General features: G+C 39.6%; 1 protein-coding gene across 1 annotated transcript; it reads right to left on the bottom strand.

Annotated features, from left to right (window-relative positions):
- Nucleotides 1-444: 444 nt before the first annotated feature.
- On the bottom strand, nt 445-24,535 carry LOC109055917 (ankyrin repeat domain-containing protein 50-like). Its single transcript, XM_042770440.1, has 5 exons — nt 24,365-24,535; nt 21,391-22,132; nt 17,518-17,735; nt 2,463-6,004; nt 445-2,022 (listed from the first exon to the last, which is right to left on the bottom strand). Exons 2-4 carry the CDS (start codon nt 21,849-21,851, stop codon nt 2,466-2,468), a joined length of 4,218 nt encoding a protein of 1,405 aa, XP_042626374.1. The 5' UTR covers nt 21,852-22,132; nt 24,365-24,535; the 3' UTR covers nt 445-2,022; nt 2,463-2,465.
- Between the last annotated feature and the right edge of the window lie 990 nt (nt 24,536-25,525).

The raw sequence follows: 25,525 nt of genomic DNA, 5'->3' as shown, positions 1-25,525 counted from the left end.
ATGATATAAGGAATAAAATGTTGTATAAATCAGTGTGAGTGATGTGTGAACAAACCCCTCACATGCTGCTGAAGTGCAGAAACAAACTTTTGAAATCTACAGATGCAAATAGATTAAGTGAAATAAAACAAACACTTGAGGTTTTTTTATGGATGTTTTCTGTCCACTAGTGTGAAACAACAGATGTTATAGAAGCAAAATAGCCCAAAAGCTCAAATTTGATGAGTGGATGAGAAAACAATGGTTTGGTCCTGGAGCATTTTGCTTTAATCTAAAGTAGATTTGATATTTGTAAAGACAAGATGCATGATGCTTACCCGCTCAAATCTGTCACGGGGCGTTTCTATGCTGCTCAGGTCCCTCTTTCAGTGTAAGTTTGTGGGTTTTGTTTTGTCAGATCAGCAAGAGTAATGAAGAAGAAATACTTAATGAATTGCTTTGGCAGAAAAGCAGATATGTTTATTAAGCACTTTAATATGTCAGAAAATCCAGCTCATAATACAGGAAATTGAATTTCAAAATGTGAAATTTTTTTCATGTACACGGTCAGCTATTTACAATCAATCTTCTCTTGAAATGAACTCCAGGCTCAGAACCAAAACAGCTGAACAAAGGAGAGAAAAAACAAATAATAATAATAACTCGGTGAAACAGATGGCTTGAGATTTCTGAATACTGTCCAGGGTTCATCTTCATCTTAAAAGACTCATTCTCAGTCTGTCCTTGTCCTTGGCTTCATAAAGTGTCTTTCTGTAATTCTTCAGAGGACAAGCTTTCTGATGCAGTTACACCCAATATGGCCTTACTGAGAGTCTCCTCTCATAGCAAACAGATGTCTGAAATCCACTCCACACCCGCCCCGTTCTCCCTCCCCCACAGAGAGCCGAGGCTCGGAGACATGAGATCCGGCTTCACAAGACCGTGGGCTTTTTGTGTTTTAACTTTGGCTTGAGGAGTATACATTTCAAACCCTGTCCTGAAATCCAAATATTACTGCGGTTTGCTGCTTGGAATGAGTAAAAAGCACAATGACCTTTCGCTGACCTTATCATCAGAAGTCCCTGACGTCGCCTGCCGCTTTCTCACCGCCACACATTCTACCCTCATAGGATGCGGCTTGTTGCATTTTCTTCAATCGCTGAGAACTCTGCATTTAGCACCAAACTCTAGTTAACGATACACTATCGGTAGTTTAAATATGCAAATGTAAATAGAGGAAAACAAACAAACAAAGACAGGTCCCACAGGGACTAAATAATGAAGTATGGTAAAGCCAGAGTTACTCTTCTTTAAGGGCATCAATAATGCTACAAACATAATACAGAGTTAAAATAAAAAATAATAATTAAAAAAAATATTATAATAGGCAACGTCAAAACACAGCACCATGATATTAGCAAATATAGCACACACGGAAGCGGCTTTTTCTCCAAAATAAATATGTGCGAAGAGTAAACTAAGACTGGTTTCGTGATTTTATGAGTGCACCGAAGGACTAATGGAGACGGTAAGAGATTCAAAGATGTGAATACGACGGAGAGTTTGCGATATCTGTCAAAGGAAACAACGTACTCCAGCGGCACATTGCTGTCAGTTGCACTTATACAGCTCAAGACAAAACAAACAGAAAAATTTACATTTCTTTTTTAAAGTAAACTCTGATAAACAAACAAACAAAGCATTTAAAGGCAAAAAAAAACTAAATACAATTTAGCTTTTTAGAGTTAAAAAAAAAAAAGAAAACAAAGGAAGAAAGTGCATCCACTGCCTATTAAATATTAATGCATTAAATTAAAAGCGTCTGTGTGCATCATGGTCACCACAAGAAGGCTGGAGCATCGACAGGCACAAGTATGAATTTGCATCACCGCTCGGCAATAATCCCTCTTCGGTTCTCTCACATTCCTTTCTTCTTGAGATGTTCCAACAGAGAAGTGTAGAAATTGGTTTCAGTTCTTTTGCGGGTGAAAGCGTTCACTTTGGCACAGTCTCTTTCTGAATGACGAATTAGGATTAAGACATCTGAAATGGCATCAAAACTTATTGAGTCAGTATTTGAGAAGTTACTGGCATTCTCACAACACGTATTTAATAACAAAGACCAGATTTTTAACTAATATTCCTGTTGCTTAGATATATCACGCTGCCCTTTGCAGTAGAAGAGCATCTAAAAAGCAAAAATATACCACAACAGTAGCATTTAGAAGTTTGTGGTACATGCATCATAGTTTGAGAACCACTGACAAGGTTTATTAAAAGACAAAAGCTTTGTACTCTATATATATTTATATAAACGAATCACCACTATAAACACTACAAAATTACAGCTTTATGTAATAATACACTGTAAATCGACATGACAATCTAATAATACTGTGAATGTAAGTTACAAATGTGCTTTTAGCCACAAAATCTCTTAACTTTAGCTACTGTGCAATAGTCTTTAAATGTCATGTACTCACCAGTTATAAGGGCGTCTCTTTTTTGCAGTTTAACCCAGAGTCTGATCCTTCAATTTGGAGCTGTAGGGCTTGTTTCAAGCTTAATTCAGTCTCCCCTATTGGGTAACTGTCCAGAAAGTCCTGGTGGCCCCTTTTGGGAACAGTTCTGGGGACTGAAACTCTCCCAAGAAAAACCTGGTTTCCCTGTTGGTGGTATTTGGGGTTGGTCATAATGCCGTTCCTCTTCTTCTCTGCACAGCTCTGGGGCTGAATGTAAAACTGCTCCTGCGATTGGACAGAATCCAGAGTGCTGGATCTTCCCACCATGATCTTACACTGAGGATCTTTAACTGCAATGTTGGACGCTGGCTTATTGAGCACAAGCCTTTTATCAAATTGGGTAAGTTCGTACTCAAGAACCTGGCTCTGTGAATAAGAGCCATTCTTGCTTTTCTTCTTCTCACCAGATGTTCCTTTGTTTGAGAAGTTTTGGCCATTCTTAGACGCTTTGGTGGACTTGAGGCCTGGCTTGACCTGACTCCAATCATACTCGCTGGTTGGAGAGCCAGGCTGAGTGCCGATGGACCTGGTGGTGGAGGAGGGAGAAACGATTGATTGACGACTGCGACTGCGAGGCAGTGAATGCTGCTGGATCTGTTCAATAAAAGAAAGGGCATGGACGCTGTCAATGGGGACAGTCTGGGCAGTCGCAGTCGATGAAGTGGTCCTCAGTGAAGAGTTCTTAGAACTTTTGAGTGAGTTATTAGAGAGGGAGGACTTCTGCCGGTCCACGGTTGAGTCTGGAGACTCAGATGGTGAGCTGAAAGCATGAATAGGTCCATTGGATTGTCCTCGCCCTGCAGAATGCACGTCGCCAGCTCCTGTGCTTCCAGAGCTGCTGGACTTTATAGTGAGTGACTGTACTTTCCCAGTAACCGAAGCGGGCGTTTGCTGCTCCATGGTGTGAACTGGAGACGGGTTGCAGCCATTGAGACTTGTGGCACCGTATTTTTCCAAGAGTTTGATTATGGAGGTGTGACCACCTTTGGCTGCCACTCTCATGGCAGTGCGTCCAAACTGATCCGCGTGATTTGGATCTGCACCATGCTCTAGAAGAGTCTGAACCACATCAATGTGCCCCTCTTGAGCGGCAATGCCCAGAGCTGTAGCACCTTGATTGCATGTGTGGTCTACAACGGTGCCATTTTCTATCAAGATTTGAACAATCTTTATGTGACCCTGCCAAGCTGCCGACTGGAGAGTGGACCGTTTCTCATTATCACATGAGTTCACATCCGCATGGTAGTTGATCAGTAATCTGACCATCTCTACATGGCCTTGCCAACACGACACATGTAAGGCCGTTCTCCCTTCCAAATCACTGGCTTCAACATTGGCTCCATTTTCGAGGAAGTACTCCGCCATGGCTAGCTGATTCTCAAGTGCCAAGATGTAAAGAGTTGGGCGACCATCTGCATCCTTGAAGTCAATATCGGCCCCATGGCTCAGCAACAACTCCACGATGTCTCTGTGTCCCTCTAGTGCTGCAACTCGGAGAGCATTTCTCCCATCGTACCCTCTCTGGTCAATACATGACTTGCTCTCCAGTAAGATGTGCACACAGTCATAATGACCCTCTTGAGCAGACAGAATCAAAGGGATACGTCCATCGTTGTCAACCTCTGTGCAGCGGGCACCTTGTTCAATGAGAGCATCACAAACTTGTCTGTGTCCCTCAAAAGCGGCCATGTGCAGCGGCGTCCAGCCTGCGTCATCTCTGTGGTTTTCATCCAGTCCTCTGTCCAGCAGAGTTCGGACAACCTCCACGTTCCCCTGTGCGGATGCAATGCTCAGCACAGTCCTGCCTTCACTGTCGATACTGTCCACTGCCGCACCCCAGAAAAGCAGAGTGTTGACAACTGAAGCGTGTCCCATAGACGCTGCAGCAAGCAGAGGCGTCCTCCCATTGTTATCAGTGTGATCAACATCCGCTCCACCTTCTAGAAGCAGATCAACCACATCCACATGGCCTTCGTAGGCAGCCACAAGAAGTGGGGTCATGCAGTCTTTGTCGCAGTGGTCTACCTCGGCTCCACGGTCAATCAGCAAGCTCACAACGGCACCGTGGCCTTTGCTGGCTGGAACACAAAGAGCAGCGACGGAGAGTGCTGTCCTGCCATCCACATCCTCATGGTTCACCTCAGCCCCATGATCCAACAGATGCTCTACAATTTCTCTGTGACCCATGTACGCTGCAGCGATCAGCGCCGTTCGTCCTTCATTATCTGCCTTGTTGACTTCGGCTCCGTGCTGAAGGAGGTTGAGGACAATATCTTCATGACCTCCCCAAGCGGCAGCTCTCAGGGCAGTCCTACTGTCAGCATCTGCGCAGTCCACTTTAGCACCTGCATACAGGAGCGCAGACACAACTTCCGAGTGACCTCCCCAGGCTGCAGACCTAAGGGCGGTCCACCCGTCATGGTCTGTGTGATTGATGTTAGCATCACACCCAATGAGACAGTTGACCACCTTGGTGTGGCCCTGTCTAGCTGCCAGCGTAAGTGCTGTCTGTCCATGGCTGTCCTCCAACTCCATGTTGGCTCTCCTGGAGATAAGAAGGTTCACGACATCCAGATTTCCGCTGTATGCAGCATTGGCTAAAAGAGTTCTCCCGTTGGAGTCAGTTTGATTAACAGAAGCGCCATTATCTAGTAGAGTTCGAATTGAGTCCTCGCGTTCCAAGGCCTGTTGCAAAATGCATGAAGCGTGGTCATCTTCATTGCTGACGTGAGCCCCAGCTTTGACCAGTAGTTGGAGTACCTCCTGTTCTTTTGGGATTGAAGTGGAAAGGGAGTCTTTAGCAGGGGTGCCATTCCACACCATCCAAAGGGCAAGATTAAAGGGCTCAATCTGCAGGTTCGAGTTGATCAGGTGGTAGGCAAACTCCTGCACTTCTAGAGGCTTAAGCTGCTTTGCTCTGCACGTGTAAATCATGGCCATCATTCGATGTCCTTCTGCTGCATTGCAAAGGTATTTTTGTGTGCAGTGTTTAACATCCAGAAGCCATTCAGCAAAGCTGTAGTGAAATAAGATCTTAGTACTGCCAAGTCCATCAATAAGCAACTTAGAGAGAATGTCCATCTTCTTCTGAAAATCCTCCATCGTCAAAGCCATGTTTTTAGTCCAGACTGCATGATAGAGCTCCCTGACAGTCAGCGGCCTGCAGGCAGCCAGAATCACATTAAGGATGGGCTGGACTTTGGCGAACTGCTTTCTGACAAACAGTCTCTGGCAGAGCCAAAGGTAGAGTCCATTCAGTGTTCCCGGTATGTCTCGGATTTCCCGCAGCATGATGAAGTTCTCAACCACTCCATCAAGAACACGCTCAAGGTACAGGAAGCAGCCGCTGCTCTTGATGTGAAGCTGGTTCAGCATCTCTGCTGTCTCCTTGGTAAGGTGTTGTCTAAGGGCCTCCTCCTGGTCTAGGCGGTGAAGGATATATTGCTGTACATCTTTTACAATGTAGGCCTTCCGTAGGTCATCTAGGCTGATCTTACGGAATCCTACAAGAAGGACAAAGACAAAAGGTGATTAGTTTGGCCTGAAGTCCCTACAAAGGACTACTAGTGTCACAGTGAGGTTTACACATGACATTTCTCATTGAAAAAATTCAGTAAGCTCATTTTGACTGCATATTTGATCTGGTGATGTCAGCTACAATCTGACATGCATTTTCATAAAAGATTTAGTTTTACGTTAAAAAATTAGGTTAGCTTTGGAAAGATGGGTGTTCAAAAACAAAAATATGAGATAAACATTATATTTATCACAAGACAATATAACAATTTACATTCCTGTTTACAAAGGTTTTCATCCCCTTTGTTCCTAGTATATTCTTATCAATAAATGATTGCATCTATCATAGTTTGTGTGTGTGCCCCTCAATTGTGAAAATCTCAGAATGTGCTTTTTCTAACTCAAGACAGGATCATTTATGTTCATTCAGTTGTTCTTTTGCTTTGTGGACTATATCTGTTATGTGAAACAGCTTCATCCAGCCAATACTAAATAAAAAAAAACAAAAAAAAATGCTTTTTTTTTTTAAAATGTTAGACATCTTGCAGATACCGCAAGAGGAATGTAAACTTGTGCACTCAACGGCATCAGCAGCTTTGCAAACACACACACAGGGACCTTCATCTTCATGCACAATATACAAAACTCAAGTCCAGCAGTGACAGATAAAGCCAGTTTTCCTACAGAAAAGATGAATGGAATTTGCTTTGTTTTCTCTAGAAAACAAAACAAGACGTGTAATGATTCCTGTGGCAAAACTAGGTCACATCTGCAACTTCACAAAGTATGAGGCGCACTCGAGAGTTTCACATAAACTGAAAAGAGACTTCTGCTAAATAAAACAAGATAGAACCAAGGGCATGGATGGAAATTAACTTTTTTGGATTTCGAAATCTACCAGCCACTCAATGTTTTTACCGGCCACTTTCTTGTTTTTAACCGACAATGTGTAACTGCATGTGAAAATTAATACTACAAGATCTACAATACTAAGCAGTTTATTTAATCTCAAGTCTCAATGAAATACTGACATTTTCTCTTTCAGTGATGCTCAAAAATGCTGCCTATCTAGGCAGCTTACTAGGTTTTGAAACAGGCGACTCTTGCTGAAGTAGCTCATTCTCTTAACTCCGTAGCCCAACCGGATGATACACTGCACTCAACTTTTTTAATGCACAGAAACATTTTGGCGATATTCTAAACAGTTTTCATACGCATTAATAATGTTGTATTTAATTCCAAAGTAAAGGATTCACCAGTATAAGTGTATTTATTTATTTATTTTTTTGTGGTTGAGGGAACACATGGGGAAAGGTCCCCTGTTCAACACTGTATCACTGAAAGAAATCTCGGCTCGCAAACTTTTGCGCCATCGACAAATGAACGCACAGCGTTTTTAATACATAGTTTTTACGCGTCTCGTCATGCCAGAGCTGTCAAACATGTGTAACGATACAATGTTGTTTCTACAAACAAAAATGAACAGTGTAACAACTTCTGAAAAAGTAGGCTACTTGAAGACTGGAAATAAAATGCATCCCCCGGACATCAGTTGTTAGACACCGATAATACTGTTTGTTAGTTTGCTTATTATGCCGTTAAAAACAATAAGATAAACACAAACTGTCCATATAATCTAAAATGTTGCAAAATGCTGGAGGAGAATGAACTTACAGGGGTTTGAAAGAGACGTGACAGTATGCGGAAATTTGTGCGCGATAAATTCAACTCTTCACGCGATCTTGTATATCATGAGCGCTTGCTATAAAACGTACTGTAAAATAACCAACGAATATATCACTCCGCCAGCGGCACTAACTTCAGCTGCAAACACTGTACTGGGAACAACACGCCGTTTCGAGCCCGGTTTACACCGCCTTTCTCCACGGAGCTGCTTCGGATGGTATTACACTTTGTTGCGTGTTGTACACACACCAGGGATGGAAATGAACTTTTTTGTCCACCGGCCAGGTGAAACAGTCTGCTATTTTTATTTACCCACCACGGTGGCCGGTAAGTGAAGCGAGTTTACCCGCCACAACACAAAATTACCTGCATTTGGCTGGTGGCGGGTGCTAATTTCCATCCCTGACCAAGGGTTTTACAAACAAGCACTCATGCCAACAGATGTCAAGGCATTCTACTTCAGATACAGTAAGTGCAAATCCTATAGTTTTTTTTCAGGGTCGGCATGCATGTTTATCAGCAGCCCAAAGGGCAGATCGAGCATTTTATGCACATATTTCATTTACAGTTCCCATGGACTCAGACACACTGAGGTCAAAGGAAAATAAAAAAAACATGAACTCCTCTAAGTTCGTTCACGTCTCAATCTTTCTGCAGCCCCACTGGTGGGAGAGCAGAAAAACATTCCTTTTCCATTTAATTTAATTGATCGCTCAATCATTCAATCTATACAACTCCATTTTCTATGGGAAAGAGGATAAAAATAGGCCTACTTCCTCTCTAAAAGGAGCGTGTTTACAACAATCCCAAGTAAATACAATACTCTTTTTCAAGCCAAACCTCAGAACAGTGTTTCAGTCTCTCAAAAAGACAAACCAGCAACACAAAAACAGAATACAGATTACATCTTTCCCGACCAGTCCCTTAGAGTTTAAAAAGTTCACAAAACCCCTTTGAATGAGATTATATAACGTCCATGTTTCTGAAAGGGCTCTGGAGTTATTTTCTTTGTCTTTGGTGCTTAAGGCCCGAGGCTGCCATCAACAGCTGAGGTTTCCCAAATAAAACCTGAGTGAAATCTAATCCGGGGCATGAATGACAACAGAGGCACACCTGTGGACAATCATTCCGCCTTCATGCCATCTTTTTTCTTCTTCTCCTTCATACTGTTGGCTTTTAATATCCAGTTATAGAGTGCATTAGTGCCCGCCCACTTTTTCAACAGCGGTGGTTCTGGAAGCATTTTTTTTTTCATAGAGATTTTTAAAAAGTCTTTGTTAAAGCATTATAAACCACGAACCAAGCCAACTAGCTAAGATGAGAATCACAACATTACAAACTTTGATTCGAAGCAAAAAAAAAAAAAAGTAAATCGGACAATAATAATAAGAGTACAAGACTGTGTTCTTAATGGCTTTAGTGAAGTAAAGAACTACAATCCCATGAATCACTGAAATGACATTAATTGAAATAAAATGATGAAGAAATATAAAAACATTAATTTAAAGTTGTTGGTTATGTCTGTAAAAACAATACATTTTAAGTTCATTGCAAAAAATATGCACAAATATGTAAGTATTTTGAGAGCATTTAAGAGACTTGATCACGACATTTGCAGCACTTCACGGGAGTGGGTGGAGCTTCATGAGAATGGGCGGGGCTAAAGATATATTTAGATGCAAGTGCTCGCAGCGACTCTGATTGGTGGAATTTTCTCCACAGCATCATGGGTAATGTAGTTTTCATCATGAATTCTGCTATTAAACTCGATTCTTTTAAAATTTGACTTGACTTGAGTTGACTTGAACAGATGGGTTCAACAAAAGCATACAACTGATTAACAACCTCAGAGCTCACAACAGGTCTGTCTTTGAAGATTCATTTGTTATTTTATAACATTTTGCTCCAGTTTACCACAATAAACTTTAAATGATGTTGAACAGGTCAATAGTAGCAGCATATACTGCAGTTTACAACCCATGTTCTCTCTTTGAGCCCCGTCCCGTCTAAAGGGTTGTTTTTGTCATTAGTGAACTAACTGACCCAGACCTTCACCCTGCCTTCAAAACACACAACAGTCTCCATGCCTTCAGCCTGTGTGTCTCCAGATGAAGGAAATAGAAAGGCTGAAAGAGGAAGGGGCCTTGCAGGGGGACTAAAAGTGGGGCAGTGGAACAGATGACCCAAATATGTTATTTGGCCGGCGGGTCCTGCACGTAACTAACTCATCTGTTTAAGTGGGTTGAAGGGATGTTGGGGTTTGGAAAGCTGCCACTGGTTAAAGAGTTCACCGGGTTTAGAATACAGATTACAAATTACTGTCTAGTAAATACTGGAGGCATTCCAAACGTTCATCTTTTTAGTCTTCTAAAACAAATTGTAGCCAACCAAACCTCTTTCATTATGTTTTCAGCATCCTCCCAAACACATGTAGTTTCAATCGGAGGCGGGAGGTTGAGGAAACCCAGACAGGATGCCGGTGCACAATCTGACCCTGTTCTCCATGTTTCCAATGAAGAAAACGTGGTTCTGTGCCAAATTCTTCTTAATCTTATTAATACATTATATATATATATATATATTCAATACAATTATACTATATTGCATCATATATAAATAACAGATATATTTTACTTTTAAATATAGCAATTATATAAATTATATTAAATTATTAAATTTTATAGAAGTATTTGTATTAAACTATTAAAAAGAAAAAAAAAATTCTAATGTTTGTGTTTGTTATTTTTATATAGATTTAGATTATTTATGTTTAAGCAAATATAAGGTAATAAAGAAATTATGTTAGCAAGCAATTAACAAATAGTTTAAATTCAAGTATAAATTCAATCTATACGTTCATTAAAAAAATAGTTTATTAAAAATAATTAATTATTGAATATTATTTTATTTGATTATTATTTTGTGATATTATTTTAATGTTTTTATGTTTGTTTGGTTTTATGGCCGTTTATTAAAGTATTCTGCTGCTTTATTTCACTAAATATTTAATCAGCACAAATGACAGAATTATGACTGACTTCTAATAATACGAACATGCAATAATATATTACTATGAAATAATAATGTATATAATATATAATGTAGCCGTTAAATTATCGATTTTTCTTTTATGCCAAAAATCATTAGGATATTAAGTAAAGATCTTGTTCCATGAAAATATTTAGTAAACTTCCTACCGTAAATATATCAAAACTTAATTTGTGATTAGTAATATGCATTGCTAAGAACTTAATTTGAACAACTTTAAAGATGATTTTCTCAATATTTACATTTTTTTGCTCCCTCAGATTCCAGATTTTCAAATAGTTGTATCTCAGACAAATATTGTCCTCCTAACAAACCACACATCAATGGAGAGATTATTTATTCAGCTTTCAGAAAAATTGACCCTTACGACTGGTTTTGTGCTCCAGGGTCACAGATGTTAACAGATCACGTTTTGTCTTGTCTTTAACACATAACATAATAGAAAAATTCTGTATCATAAAATCATTTGGAGATGCGAGTGCATTCACCGTTCACAGTGTTTTGTCAGAAACTCTACAACACCTGCTGATAAAGCCGTCAGAGAACAACATCCACCCTGCTGTTATATTCAGGAGATGCTGCAGGCTGTTTGGGAGGAAACTGGATCTTCCACCATAAATGAATTCATCAATCATGCGATAGAGCGACAGACAGGTGTGCTTACATAAGGAGTGGCCTTTGTGAACAACACTCGGGTGTGTGAACTTCACATGCTCGTATTCAGTCAGCTTGTGTTCCCACAGTAAAGAGAGATTTCACCAATGAGATCATCTCAAACTGTCTGCAATGAGATTCAACTTTTGTTTAAGTCTCTTAAGTGTCTCAAGCAACACGCGAGCACCGTATAGAGTTTCTTTCTGCGTCCTCCTGCACTTGAACGGACAAATACATACATATCAGACCCATTAAAAAGTGTTTAAAGTGACCGCGCCTAATTAACCAACTGCTGTCGGTGTCCTTCATGTTAATTAAGCTTAACAAGGATTCATCTATATATTTAATTCACAGTGAAAAATTTTATTTTACATTCAAGTATTCAATTTCTGTACTTGAACATCTTCAAATCAAAGCATCTATTTATTTATTTGTGTTATTGCTTGTAATTTGTTCTTATTTACTGACTGCTCACCAGTAACAAAGAAAATAAGTGTTAATGTTGCAAAATTAATCAATTATGAAAAATAAGTCAATTTCAGCAGCTCAATTATTCAGATCAATTCAGTTCAAGCTTTGTGCTCATCTGATGTCAGTGCAAATGAGTGAATTGCAACTTTTCAAAGAACTATTACGATTGTGATTTAAAATGCAATTTAAAAAAGAAAAGGTTTGCAAAAATTGGCCATCATAATTATATAATAATTGCTATATAATAATAATAATAATAATGTTGTGATTATATTAATGTCTATAAATAATATTAGTAATAATAATATTTATTATAACTACTAATACTAATAAATAAATAAATTAATTAAATGCACAGTGCCGCATCATTCTGAAACACGCATTGCATATATTTATTTAATTAAATTGTGGCCTTTGTGAAATGGTAATCGCACTAAACCATACTGCGATTTCGGTTTTACTTCAATTAATCTCACAGCCTTAAGTCAAATCAATAATATTACTAAGCATTAATTGTCTTTTAAACCCTGAGATAAGCTGATGCTTAAACTGAATATAGCCAAGAGCTGCATTACATCTCCTGAGCTGAGCTAACATGACTAGTTAAACTTATCGGCAAGATTATCGTTAGATTACTCAATGATCAAAACAGTCATTAGCTGCAGGTCTGCGTCTGAGTTAAGAGGGTGTTTCTGAGATCATCTGCTGTTGATGTGGTCTTTCCAGTCCGTCTGAAATAGAGACGTAACCATCCAATGTTAAAGCGGCACAGAAACCCTAAACCCCAGCACGTGTGTGTCTTGATTACGTGCTATTTTAACTCGTTCTGAGGTGAGGGTTCTGCATGAATGAAACATCGCTTGCCCGAAAACATGCAAGCGTCCGCTGCTCCGTGTTTGTAATTACTCCAGCCGAGCTCTTACTAAAGAGAGCAACGTTTCCTAAAATACACTTGAATCAGCAAACTTCCCAGACGCAAGCCGCCCAATTCAGAGCTCAAGTGTGTGTGTTCGGATCCAAATACGGTGTTCAGATTACACACAAGCGCTTCAGCAGTGTGTTGAGTCACAGGACCGGGCCGCTCTCACAGAGATAGAGAACTAAAATCATTATATACAAACATCAAATCATGTACAGACATGTTCTCTGCTGCAGAGCGAGATGAAAGACTGTTGCGCTATTGTTGAACCAGATGCAATGATGTGACTTTTTGTCTCAAATTCAACACATAATGAATAAAAACAAACTCACAGAAATTATAAAGATGGTGGCAAGCAACACAAACTAAGCATGAAATTTAGAAGTTGAACAGTCTTAATAACTCAAAAAATGTTTTTGGAGAGTGTAGGTTTGTCAATCTGATCCAAATAATGTTTTAAAAAAAAAAAAAAGTGTTAAAAAGCCTCAGCCAATCAGAACAGAGGATCCTCACGAGTCCGATGACAGCTCAAGGATCGGGATGTTTACAGGAAAGACAGAGACACCGGACTCTTCCTGCTCTCTCTGCCAACATGAAGCATGCATTTCTTCAATCTCTGCCACTAGTGTCTCTTTGTGACCACTTCAGAGGGTTTCGCACTGCCAGCTCAAGGTTAAATGTGTGCAGTGTTTCAGAAGACAGAGGGTGCAGCTTTGAGGATGTTTCTAAGGCAGAATCAGCAGTCCAGAGCATGATGGGATATGATTGCACCCACATAAATACTCCTAAACCTCATGCTGGAGAGTCTGGCCTATCACCAACAACAATATAGAACAGCCTGACCAGAGAGAGAGAGAGAGAGAGAGAGAGAGAGAGAGAGAGAGAGAGAGAGAGAGAGAGAGGAGAGAGAGAGAGAGACAGAGGAGATCACCCTTATCACTCTCTCCCATACAGTGAGAGAGAGAGAGAGAGAGAGAGAGAGAGAGAGAGAGAGAGAGAGAGAGAGACCAGAGAGAGAGAGAGAGAGGAGCGAGAGAGAGAGAGGAGAGACGGGAGAGAGAGAGAGAGAGAGAGAGAGAGAGAGAGAGAGAGAGAGTGAGAGAGAGAGACAGAGACAGAGACAGCGAGAGAGAGAGAAATTCCAAGGGAAGGAAACTTGAAGATTTTGGAGACACTCAGGGGGCAGATATACACTTCACCTGTGAACAAGGGGCCTGTGTGTGTGTGTGTGTGTGTGTGTGTGTGTGTTTCTTTCTGATCTATGGTGATTCCCGGCACTGCAAGTGGTGATTCAAAAGCATATTTCCAGCCGGGTTTCCATCCAAAGTTGCACAAAAATGGAATATTGCATAAAACGTGCGAGTAAGCACCGTTTCCATCCACAAGTCAAAGAGAATAAAATCATCTCTTCCTGATAAACCTGCAATAAATTTTACTAAGAAAAGTAGGAGAAGCCGCTGAATATAATAATTTTCATATATAATCCATGGAGGTATTTATTTGCATTAACCCTTTTTCGCACAGGTCTAAAACCACCAAGCGTAAAAACTTTTTGAATTTTTTTAAATTTGCCATTTACTTCAAGATGTGCATAAAAAAGGGAGATGGAAACATAGTCCCCTCTTTGTCCTGAAGTTCAGTTTTTCTAGTTAATCACTGTGTCGATACACACACATACACATACATTAATAACTGAGCACCAATAATAATTGATAATTACCATTTAAAACGTCTGTTGTCTCTGTGAATCTCTGTTAAACTATAATTTATTTCTGTGATGCGCAGCTGTATTTTCAGCATCATTACTCCAGTCTTCAGTGTCACATGATCTTCAGAAATCATTCTAATATGATGATTTGCTGCTCAAGAAACATTTCTGATTATTATCAATGTTGAACACAGTTCTGCTGCTCAAGTATCGAAACTCAAATTAAGAATAATTAATTTCACTGGTATTTCATCTTAAATTAGATGTTGGTATTGTGTCAACCTTACTTCAAACTCATTTAAACCAGCAGCAGTGTGGCACATGTTTCCCACAGATTAGCCTTTGACCCCGGGGCCCTGTCACCATGGGAACGGCACAGAGGTCACCGAGATCTGACCCTCACACCCAAACACTGCTAACGGTCAAACCTGTTAATGAATAAGCGTGAATCTGACATCTGACCCGTCTCCAGTAGCGTCTCAGTCAGACTCTGAATAACGTGATGAAGATCATAAAGGTCTCTTATGCCTTATAAGAGCTCAACACAACTCAAAAACACTCACATGTCGCTTCATGTCTGTAAACATCTCTGTATGAAGTTAAAACAACTGTTTTCTATGTGAAAATCTGTTAAACTGTCATTTATGTATTTTCAGCATCATTACAGTCTTCAGTGTCACATGTGCTGAACAATATTTTTGTGGAAACTGTGATACTTTTTTTTTAAGGATTCACAGAAAGTTCAAAAGATCGGCATTTATTTGAAATATAAATCTTTTTTTACATTATGAATGTTTTGTTTCACTGTTGATCAATTTAATGCATCCTTGATGAATAAAACTACATTTCTGAGTAAAACAGAATACTCCGAGTGAATCATGATTTTGTCTCTTAGGATCTGATTGAATCGTCGCTGTATTTGCCATGATGCTATTAGCTAATATAAACATTCACCACCAGCGGCCTTATATTAGCAGACAATGCAATAATGTGCACAATAAGAGCAGGAACATGTTATCCAGAAAGCAAACAGAGTGAATGCTGATGTCATGTTGACTTTAGAGCAGATGTTTATAATCTGTGGTTTAATGCATCTGATTTTAATGCTGGACATGAACCACTTCGGGATTTTGGTTGAACTTCTTGTCAGTAAACTAAAGTCAGTGTATACTGGTCATGGATGTTTACTGTGAGCCACCTCACACACACACACACACACACACCAAGTGTATTTTTACAGTCTGACCTGGATTCTGAAAGCCTGCAGCCTGTTTCTGTGCTGAGACCATTCTCACACACACACACACACACACACACACACACACACACACACACACACACACACACACACACACACACACTCCTGTTCACAAACATCTAAAAAAAAAACTCACATAATTTCTTCTCAGTGCAGCTGTGATGTCATCAGAAACACAACACAAACAAAAACTAAATGACTGCACAACTGAACATCGGAACATTAATATCAGCTTGTGGTTTGCAATGTGTGTAAAATGATGAACACGTGGCAGATGAAATGGAGAGAGTGAAGCACAGGCTTATATTTTCAGTGATTTATAAAAACATACTGCAACTTTTGAAACTCAAATCCGCAGTGAAGGAAAGAGCATTTACTGAAGCTAAACTGCAAAAACGTCTCGTCCAAAAATACATTTACACATCAATATTACGGATTCAAATGACTCAAAGACCACGTACACACTTGCTCATCAATGGATGCTCTGCAGTGAATGGGTGCCGTCAGAATGAGAGTCCAAACAGCTGATAAAAACACACTCCAGTCCATCAGTGAACATCTGGAGAAGACAAAAGCTGCGTGTCCTGCATGTCTGCAGAAAGTGTTATTATGGATTATAGACTCGTATTTGAGTTAAAAACATCTTAATGCTGGATTTGTTTCATCTTTTGTTTTCTCCAGATGTTCACTGATGGACTGGAGTGCTGTGGATTATTGTGATGTTTTTATCAGCTGTTTGGACTCTCATTCTGACGGCACCCATTCACTGCAGTGAGAAAGTGATGCAATGCTACATTTCTCCAAATCTGATGAAGAAACAAAATCATCCTAATCTTGGATTGGCTTGATGGTGAGCATATTTTAATTTTTGGGTGACCTATCGCTTTAAATGACATATTTCAGTGGTGCAAGTAAATCACAGGGAAAAAGGAATGAGTCTTGATCGTTGGATCTGGTTAGAAAAAATAAAAATAAAAACCTTCCCACTTTAATAACTTCATATTCTGGAACGCTTTATGAGCAAAGCCCAAACAACAAGCCAAAAGATGCTTATAATAAGTGCCAATGTAAACTAAATCAAGAATGTTCTGGTGCAAGAAATCTTGAGAAAGTGTTTGGAAAAATAACTAAATCCAAGTTGAAATATAGAAATATATTATTAAAAACTAAAAACTTGTCTTTGAGATTTATTTCAAATAAAAACAAAAAGAATAGAGTGCAAAAAAAAAAAAAAAAGAAAAGAAACGTCAGAGTAGGAAAATCACACAACAGATTTAACAAACTCTGTCAATGAGGTGTTTTCTTTCAGACTGAATCCGTATGGCCAAATCAAACAGCCGCGTTTATCTGTCCTCACATAACACACGCTCACTGTCTCTCTGCTCATTAGAAATATTCACACATCTGCTGCTGATTTCCTGCTGCAGGCCTGAGAAACTCATCCAGCCTGATCTCCACTGACTCACACACACAACAACGTCTTTACTTTCTAGCACTGGGAGATGTTATGTTTTCAAATGAACACACTGCAATATTGTATTAGTCAAAAAAAGGAAACCAGTTATGTAACATTATTCATTTTTATGCAAAGTAACACAATAACAGACTCCCTGATGCACCACACAGACACAACTCAAAATCTCAAGGTCTGTAATTCAGTTCAGATGCTGATGTGATCTGATGAGTGATGTAAACACATGCAGTAATCTGATTATTAACACTCAGACTCAGGTGAGGTTGAGGTAGAGATCTTCACCTGTGAAGAGTTTGGTGATGTGTTTGTTCTGCCGGCGTGCCGAGCAGACGAGCAGAAGCCAGGGCGGGAAGAGCTCGTGATGGGCGGCCAGCAGCTCGGCGATGTTTGCTGACCTCTGATCTCTGTCTCCGGTCAAACAGCCCTCGTCCACTGAGTCCACCAGCACAAACAGAGCCTGAGACGGAGCCTTACAGCTCAGCAGCGGCAGCAACACACACCTGAGAGACAAACACACACTTACAACACATTCTCTGTCACATTTCAGATATTTTTGTTACAATAACATAAAAAAAAAATAATATTAATAACTGTCAGACTTAGTAAGTTATTTGTTAGTTATTCAGAAATCAGTTGTATTTTTTCCAAAAATTCTATTTTATTTTCCCCAAAATTTTATATGTTCTGTTTTAATTTTTCTTAATTTTGTTTTAATTGTTTAATTATTTTGTTATAATATTTTGGCAAACAAAGTGCGTCACACCAGAGCTTCACTGTTTAAATTCAATTAATGGAAGAAAAATTGTGTTATTCCTTAAATAAATAACTATATTATTACATTTTAAATAATAATAATAACAACAACAACAACAATAAAAATCAAATTATTAGTTATTTTTATTACTTCAAGAAGTGAATTCTACTGTGCAACAGTAATAGGCTATATTTCTGTCACAATTTCTTAAAGTTAAACCTTGTTTATAAGTTAAATAAGTTCAAATGTATTTTGACCAGTTGTAGTGAAGACCCTTCTAGTTTCTATGTGTAAATAATGATCGTTTTCTCAAATGGCGTAAAGCTGCTCTGGAGGTGAAGTTCATGTCCTCCTCATGCATCACGTGTGCTTCAGTATGTGTAGTTTACACATTAACACAGCAGTGCTTATGAGCTTTCATATTCAGACACTAGTTTATATTGGGATTTTAAAAAGTGTACAGCCCTACTTTTGATTTATCCAAAAACTGGCCCAATTCCGAGATATTCTGTGTTATAAATTCAATTTTCATGACTCGCTCTCATCAGCTCGGAGCCCGTAGACTCATGTGTTTGTCCACTCATTTCCTGTTTGTTTCTGTCATTATAATCACACACAGTTAAATGGACTCGATCATCGCTGCTGGAGACACTGTCATCTGATCACTGCAGAAGACTGACACGAGGTTTTGTTTGTTTTTAAATCTGATATTTGTACAGTAAAATCATGACTAATGTGCACACATGTGTCTGATCTCATCTGTCTCTACACAACCAGCAGAGATGAAGCAGTCATATCACTGCTCTATTATTCTAATACTGTATATGTGTCCGATCACACAGATGTCTCAGTCGGCACACGTCACACACACATTAACAGCGCGACGCTCAGAGACAGAGTGTGTTTGTGCATGTGTGTGGACGGACGCATGGCCTGAAATCTCCCAGCATGCACTGGGGCAGAGAAACAGCAGGTTTCCAGGTAGCAGTCAATCAGAACAACAGAGACATGAATCATTAAACTGCAGCAGTGGCACACATCACTGAATAGTAATTAGGCTTGTCACTCCACATCGTTATGAACTGAACAAAACCTTACAGGTTTCAGAATCCTTAATATCACCACATTACAAACTAATAACCCACATACATACAGCATACTAACATAAAGCAATATACACTATAGCCAATCTTAAGCACTGACATCAGCATCGAGAGAGAGAGAGAGAGAGAGAGAGAGAGAGAGAGAGAGGGAGAGAGAGAGAGAGTGAGAGTCTGAACTGCTGAATCATCTCTCAGAGATCGACAGAGACGGACTGAGCTCCACCCTGTTCATCCTTCATTAGTTACACCACATGACCAGCCCCCAATAAACCCCGTCTGTCCTGAACCAAATTAACAGATCCTGCTTTGGAACAGCGTTTAGTGCACGCTGACAAAATGGTCACGTACAACAAACAGTTGTTTCTGAAATCTGTTCTTGACATGTTACGATGTTTGAAGATGTCCTGCAATGACTGATCAGCACTGAAAGCACTTAACCTGCCTGCTGACCGCAGTAAAAACACAGACCTGATCAATGGGCTTCGGTTTACCATCACACTGTGCATTTCCTTCCACAACAACACCACATCCTCATCTGAGGTCTGACAGATCATGACTGAAACCGGCCTTCAAACTAAACCCTGTGAATCAACACAACACGAACACAAACTGAACTTGAAACAATCCTCTTCATTCATCAAGGATGCGTTAAATTGATCAAAAGTGACAGTAAAGACATTTATAAAGTTGTTGCTGTTTTTTTTTTTAAACTTTCTATTAATCTGTGAATCCTGAAAAATATAATGCATCACAGTTTCCACAGAAATATTGTGCAGCACAATTGTGTTCAACATTAATAATAATCAGAAATGTTTCTTGAGCAGCAAATGATCATATTAGAATGATTTCTGAAGATCATGTGACACTGAAGACTGGAGTAATGATGCTGAAAATACAGCTGCACATCACAGAAATAAATTACACTTTAACAGAGATTCACATAGAAAACATATATCTTAATTTGTAATAATATTTCACAATATTATAGTTCTGACTGTATTTTTGACCAAATTAACGCAGCCTTGCTGAGCAGAAGAGACTTCTTTCAAAAACATACTGACCCCGAACTGTTGAACAGTTGAGAGAACTGTTATTGAGTAAATTGACTCAGAATTCGGATTGATCTCCACCTTTTAACACAAACACACAGCTCTTACAATCATCTACAGATCTTCAGCACAACTGTAGAGTTCACAGAGTTCATGTGTTTGCTGCAGGTGAGACCTTCACTCGAGGTCACCTCCACACACACACACACACACACTGATTTCTGCGATGCAGAGAGGATCACAGTGAATGAATTTCACATACTGCACACACTGAAGCACGTGTGATGCTCGTAATGTTTTCAGCATCTGCTCTCTCTTTGATCTTTAGAACTGCTGAGTTCAATAGTATTTCACCTTTTCTTTTGAGGAAAAAAATAATCAAAATACACACAGAAACTCAAGTCTTCACTACAACTGCCAAAATTATTTATAATTAACATCTGGTTTAACTTTAAGAAATTATGACAGAAATATATTACTATTTAAAATTAAAATATATATATTTAAGTCAAAACAGCACAAGTGAATAGTGTAAATATTTTAACTAATAGACACCAACATACTTTCACCAGATGATTAATCACAGTTTGCACACAAGTTTTCTGAAATGTTATGTTTATATATGCAAATGAGACATTATCTAATTAAATATGCACTATTTTGCATACATTTCCATAACAGAGATTTCAACATTGGATAAAACCGGGTTCAAAGTTCTTGTTTGACATCAGAAAAAGGATTTCACAGAGGGGATTCTGGGTTTCTCTTTTTATCTCTCAGTAAATCAGATAATACGGTCAACGGACAGAAAAAAAAAGTGTTACATAAATTAATTTGATAATGTATCCAATAGACGACTTAATGTTTCACAATTCCTTTTTAATGGTTAAATAACATTTTAGTACAAAATGCATGTCAAAAGAACTGAAATCATGAAATTTAAAATTTAACAACAATTTATTACAAGTTTAACAAAAATTAGATTTTTAGGACCCTATTAAATCTGAATTATTTTTTCTAAAATCCATTTTTTTTTATTCCATGTTTTCTATCAATTTTTATTGTTATTATTTATTTATTTTTATTATAGCGCTCTTCTTTTGGAGTAACCAGAGGTTCGGTGTCACGATGATGATACAGAAGTTCATTAATTAAGCTTTAAAGCACTGAGCTTTCACCGCTTCTCCACCTCATCTGAAGCTGTAAGTGAAAGATCTACTGCTCTGAATCTCAAACGAATGCTGCTCACCTCTTGAACGTCTCCGCTGGGTTTCTCTCGCACTCTCCCGGCTGCAGGGCGCTCTGGACCGCCGGCTCTTTCACTTTCTCCTCGTATTCCGGCACGAGTCCCGACCGGAGTATCTGAGATATGAGCCCTTGGACGAAGCCGCTCACGCACAGTGTGTCCGAGTCCTCGGCCCGGCAGAAGTGGAAGCCCAGGCAGTGCTGGTGCAGGCCGCGATGGACACCGTGAACCGAGCTGGGCCACAGTAACTCCGTACACAGAGCCGTCTTCCCACTTCCGGGACCGCCGACCAGCAGAACTCCCCACGAGCGGCCCTTCCCCGCCCCGCCGACAGGGTTGAGCGGCTCTGCGGTTCCCGGGGCGCTGAGGTTGCTGGTTTTCTCCTGAAGGCAGTGCTGGATCTTGTGGAAGACCCACTCGCGGCAGTAGAAGCGTTTGCCCTGCAGCAGGCTGGTTTGGGCCATGATCTGTGTCCTGCGGGTCAAGAGCGGCGTTCAGATGTTACTGGGCATGCTCAAACCCTGAGAAGGCATCTGCGTAGACACCCGTTCATCATCATGATGAGTTTGAGTGACCCTTCCTCCCTTTGATGAACACAGAGGACCAGTGGACTGCAGAACTGGACCCTGAAGGTGAAGGGGTTTAATTCTCAGACCCTACACTGCAAGGTCTCCATCAAATCCATCCGTGTCTCTGAGATCACAGTGTTTGTCATAATGCAGCTCTGAGAGACTGATGAAACACCCTGAAACAAACACCACAGTCACCATTAAAGCCGACATGTAATCACAATTCACTCTGTTTACTCGTAAGATGTTATAGTGAACAATCAGCTCAAACTTGGTGCTAGCAACACAGTGGTCAAGGGTTTGATTCCCAGGGAATGCATGAACTGGTCAAATATACACTGAATGCAATGCATGTTGCTTTGGATAAAGCATTGGCCAAATTAATAAATGCTTAAATGTAAGCATTAATGAAATACATGTTTGTCTTCATAATCATTCATCAAAATTTAACTTGATCCACCTCCTAAATTTTATGAATGTCCTAAAAAATGTTGTTGATTTGCAATGATACTTTGATGCCCCCCAAAAACTGTGTTGTGCAGCACTTTCATTTGATTATGAATTCGATAAGATCAGCATTTAATAAACAATCTGCGATAATTCTTGTAGTTCAAACATGGCACTAGCGGTGCAATGGTCATGGGTTCGATTCCCAGGGAATGCATGAACTGATCAAATGTACACTGAATCCAAAGTAAGTCGGTTTGGATAATGCATCCGTGAAATACACAAATGCAAATGAACAATTCATTTGTAATCTTTCATAATAATTTGCTATGTCTCTGAAATTTCACCAATCCCTTCTAACCACCCACCTTCATATAAAGACATTTTTCATCAACCAATAATTTCCTCATAGGTAATCAATGCAAATGTATCCAGCAAAACAGATTGTAAACAGAGAGTCGTGTTGACTTTATACCTGTGCAAAAAGACCCATTTTAGAGCATCATAGGTTGCTTCGGATGAGCTGCCTACCTAGACAGCATCTTTGGCATGACATACAGCAAGCATTGTGGCCAACATTCAAAAGAGCAACGACCCACTCAAACATATGCAAATACTGAGCCAACTGTGAGCAGAAACACAAACCCTCAATAAGTGCACAGCTCGTGAGTCAGCAACCTTTCAGGGAATCTTAAGGCAGTGATACACAGGGTAACTTTTTGAGCAATGTCGCCAAGTGATGCTACTTGGGCACTTTCCCCTTGAGAATGGGCAACACATTTCTATCTAACGTATCATTCTCAATGGGAAAGTGCCCAAGCAACATCGCCCGGCAACACTGCTCAAAAAGTTGCGCGGCATATCATCATCTTTTGGGAAGAATTGGAATATGAGCTACATTTGATGTCCTGAAATGTTGTGGATTCGCAATGATTTACACATTTATGCCCCCAAAATTATTGGTGATTCACACTGATGCCCCAAAAATATTGGCGATTGATAAAAGATCTTACAACACCCCAAAAATGTTGTTGACTCACAAATCATGCCCCCAAAATATTGATTAAGAAATGATACTCTAATAAACCAAACATATGTGTGATTCTCAATGGATTTTATGATGCCCCAAAAATGTTGTTGATTCAGAACTGATTCCACAAAAATGTTAGTGATTCAAAATAGCCCAAAAATGCTGACTATTGACACACAGACTCCGCTAATGGAAAAAATGTTAATTCATGGCTGTCGACAAATAATAAAACCAACAAAGCCTGGTCACCACAGTTACTACTGTAAAATTACGAAATTAATATGGGATCTCTCTAAAATAGTGTTTGACAGCAAGTTTTATAATCTGTCAAATTTCTTTCTAATACTAATAAGTTAGCGGAGTTTGACTGTGGTAAGAATAACTACTGCAGTCGCTATTGTTTTTATCGGAAACTTTGGTCATCAGTGTTAAATTATCGCGAGGGCCGAATGAATCTCAGCGCTGCGATTCTTTAAACACCCATCGAACCAAATCAGCCCAAACACGCACCAGAACGCGACAAAAACAACCTACGGGTCACACACACCAAACCCGAGCTCCGCCCGTCCCGGGTGACAAAGACTCTGAGCGCGCACACACACACACACACACACACACACATATCACACGGGCTCCCGGGTTCCGTTCATCAGACATTCGTCTTCAAATTTAAAAACATTTATTTGAATCGTGACGGTTATTTTAACGGTTATTCTGATTGAAACAGCCCGTTCACTTTGAGCGAGAGCGAGAGCGACGCGACGCGTCAACACCAGCACGCTCATGCTGTCGGCGCCGCAAGCGTTGCGTTGATCATAATGGGAGCGTTCTAGTTTGTCGCGTCGCGTCGCGTCACTCGCGTTCAGCGTAGACGCGGCGACTCTGAGAGGAACTTCAGCGGAACGCGGTAAATATCTAATAAACACCTCACCTCCAGCGCGCCCGTCCTCTCAGATATCACATCTCACCCACAGAGAAACACTCTCGTGACGGTTTTCTGTCGTTATTCCCGATCCCGAATCTCCCGTGCACATTTTCCACTCGGGCTGTGTGTCGGTTTGTTCTGTGGAGCTCCTCCCGCAGACCGACGCTCGCCGAAGCCGGGACTCCGCCCATCGAGCGTGACGCGTGCGCAGGGGATGACGGGAGATGTAGTTCTGTCATACACACGCACGCTGACGTTGTAGTTCGTTAACGTCAAACAATACGAACCTAATTGATTATTGTATAGAAATGCAAGAAAGAAAAAAACAACAACGTATAAGTACATAAACATACATAAAATCTTGTATTTAAATAAATAAAATAAAAATAAACAATAAATTAATTTGCGCTACAAACCAGAAAGAGGTAAAGTACGCTTAAACAGCACTATTGACATTGAACTACATAGCTGCTCTCAGTGGTGATGTTTCTGCATTATATGAAACCTAAACCTGAAACCCAGCCAGCCAAACCAAAGAAGAGAATTGAGATAATTGCTGTAATTTTCTCTCTTTGTGTTGGTGGCAGGATATCTGTGCTTTGGGGGCCAGAAGGGCCCCGGCACTCAGCGCAGTCTGTCCTTCACACAGCTGTCAGGTGTTTCTGCTTTACCATCATCAAATGCAGCAAAAGTCATTATTAGTCAACACTTTTCATGGCAAAACACAGAAAACACTTGTCAGGTGTTTTTTTTTGTTTGTTTGTTTGTTTGTTTGTTTTGTTTTGTTTTTTTTTTTTTTTTTTTTTTTTTTTTTTGTTTGTTTGTTTTTTTTTTTTTTCATAATAGTTTCATTTGTTTGTTATGGATTACATTTATTTGATAGTAATATTGTGAAATATTATTGCAATTAAAAATAATGGTTTTATATTTAACTATACTTTAAAATTTAATTTATTTCTGTGATCAAACCTGAATTTTCAGCATCATTACTCCAGTCTTCAATAAATCAATATGCTGGTTTATTATCAATGTTGTAAACAGTTTTGCTGCTTAATATTTTTATTTATTTTATATATTTGGAAACTGATACTTTTTTCAGAATTATTTGATGAATAAAGTTAAAAATGATGAATTTATTTAAAAAAGAGATTTTTTTGGGTAAGGAAT

The sequence above is a fragment of the Cyprinus carpio genome, chromosome A14 (genome assembly GCF_018340385.1).
Source record: "Cyprinus carpio isolate SPL01 chromosome A14, ASM1834038v1, whole genome shotgun sequence".
NCBI classification, from domain to species: Eukaryota; Metazoa; Chordata; class Actinopteri; order Cypriniformes; family Cyprinidae; genus Cyprinus; species Cyprinus carpio.
Note: the sequence above shows the minus strand (reverse complement) of the source record. Positions and strands in the feature narration are given on the sequence as shown.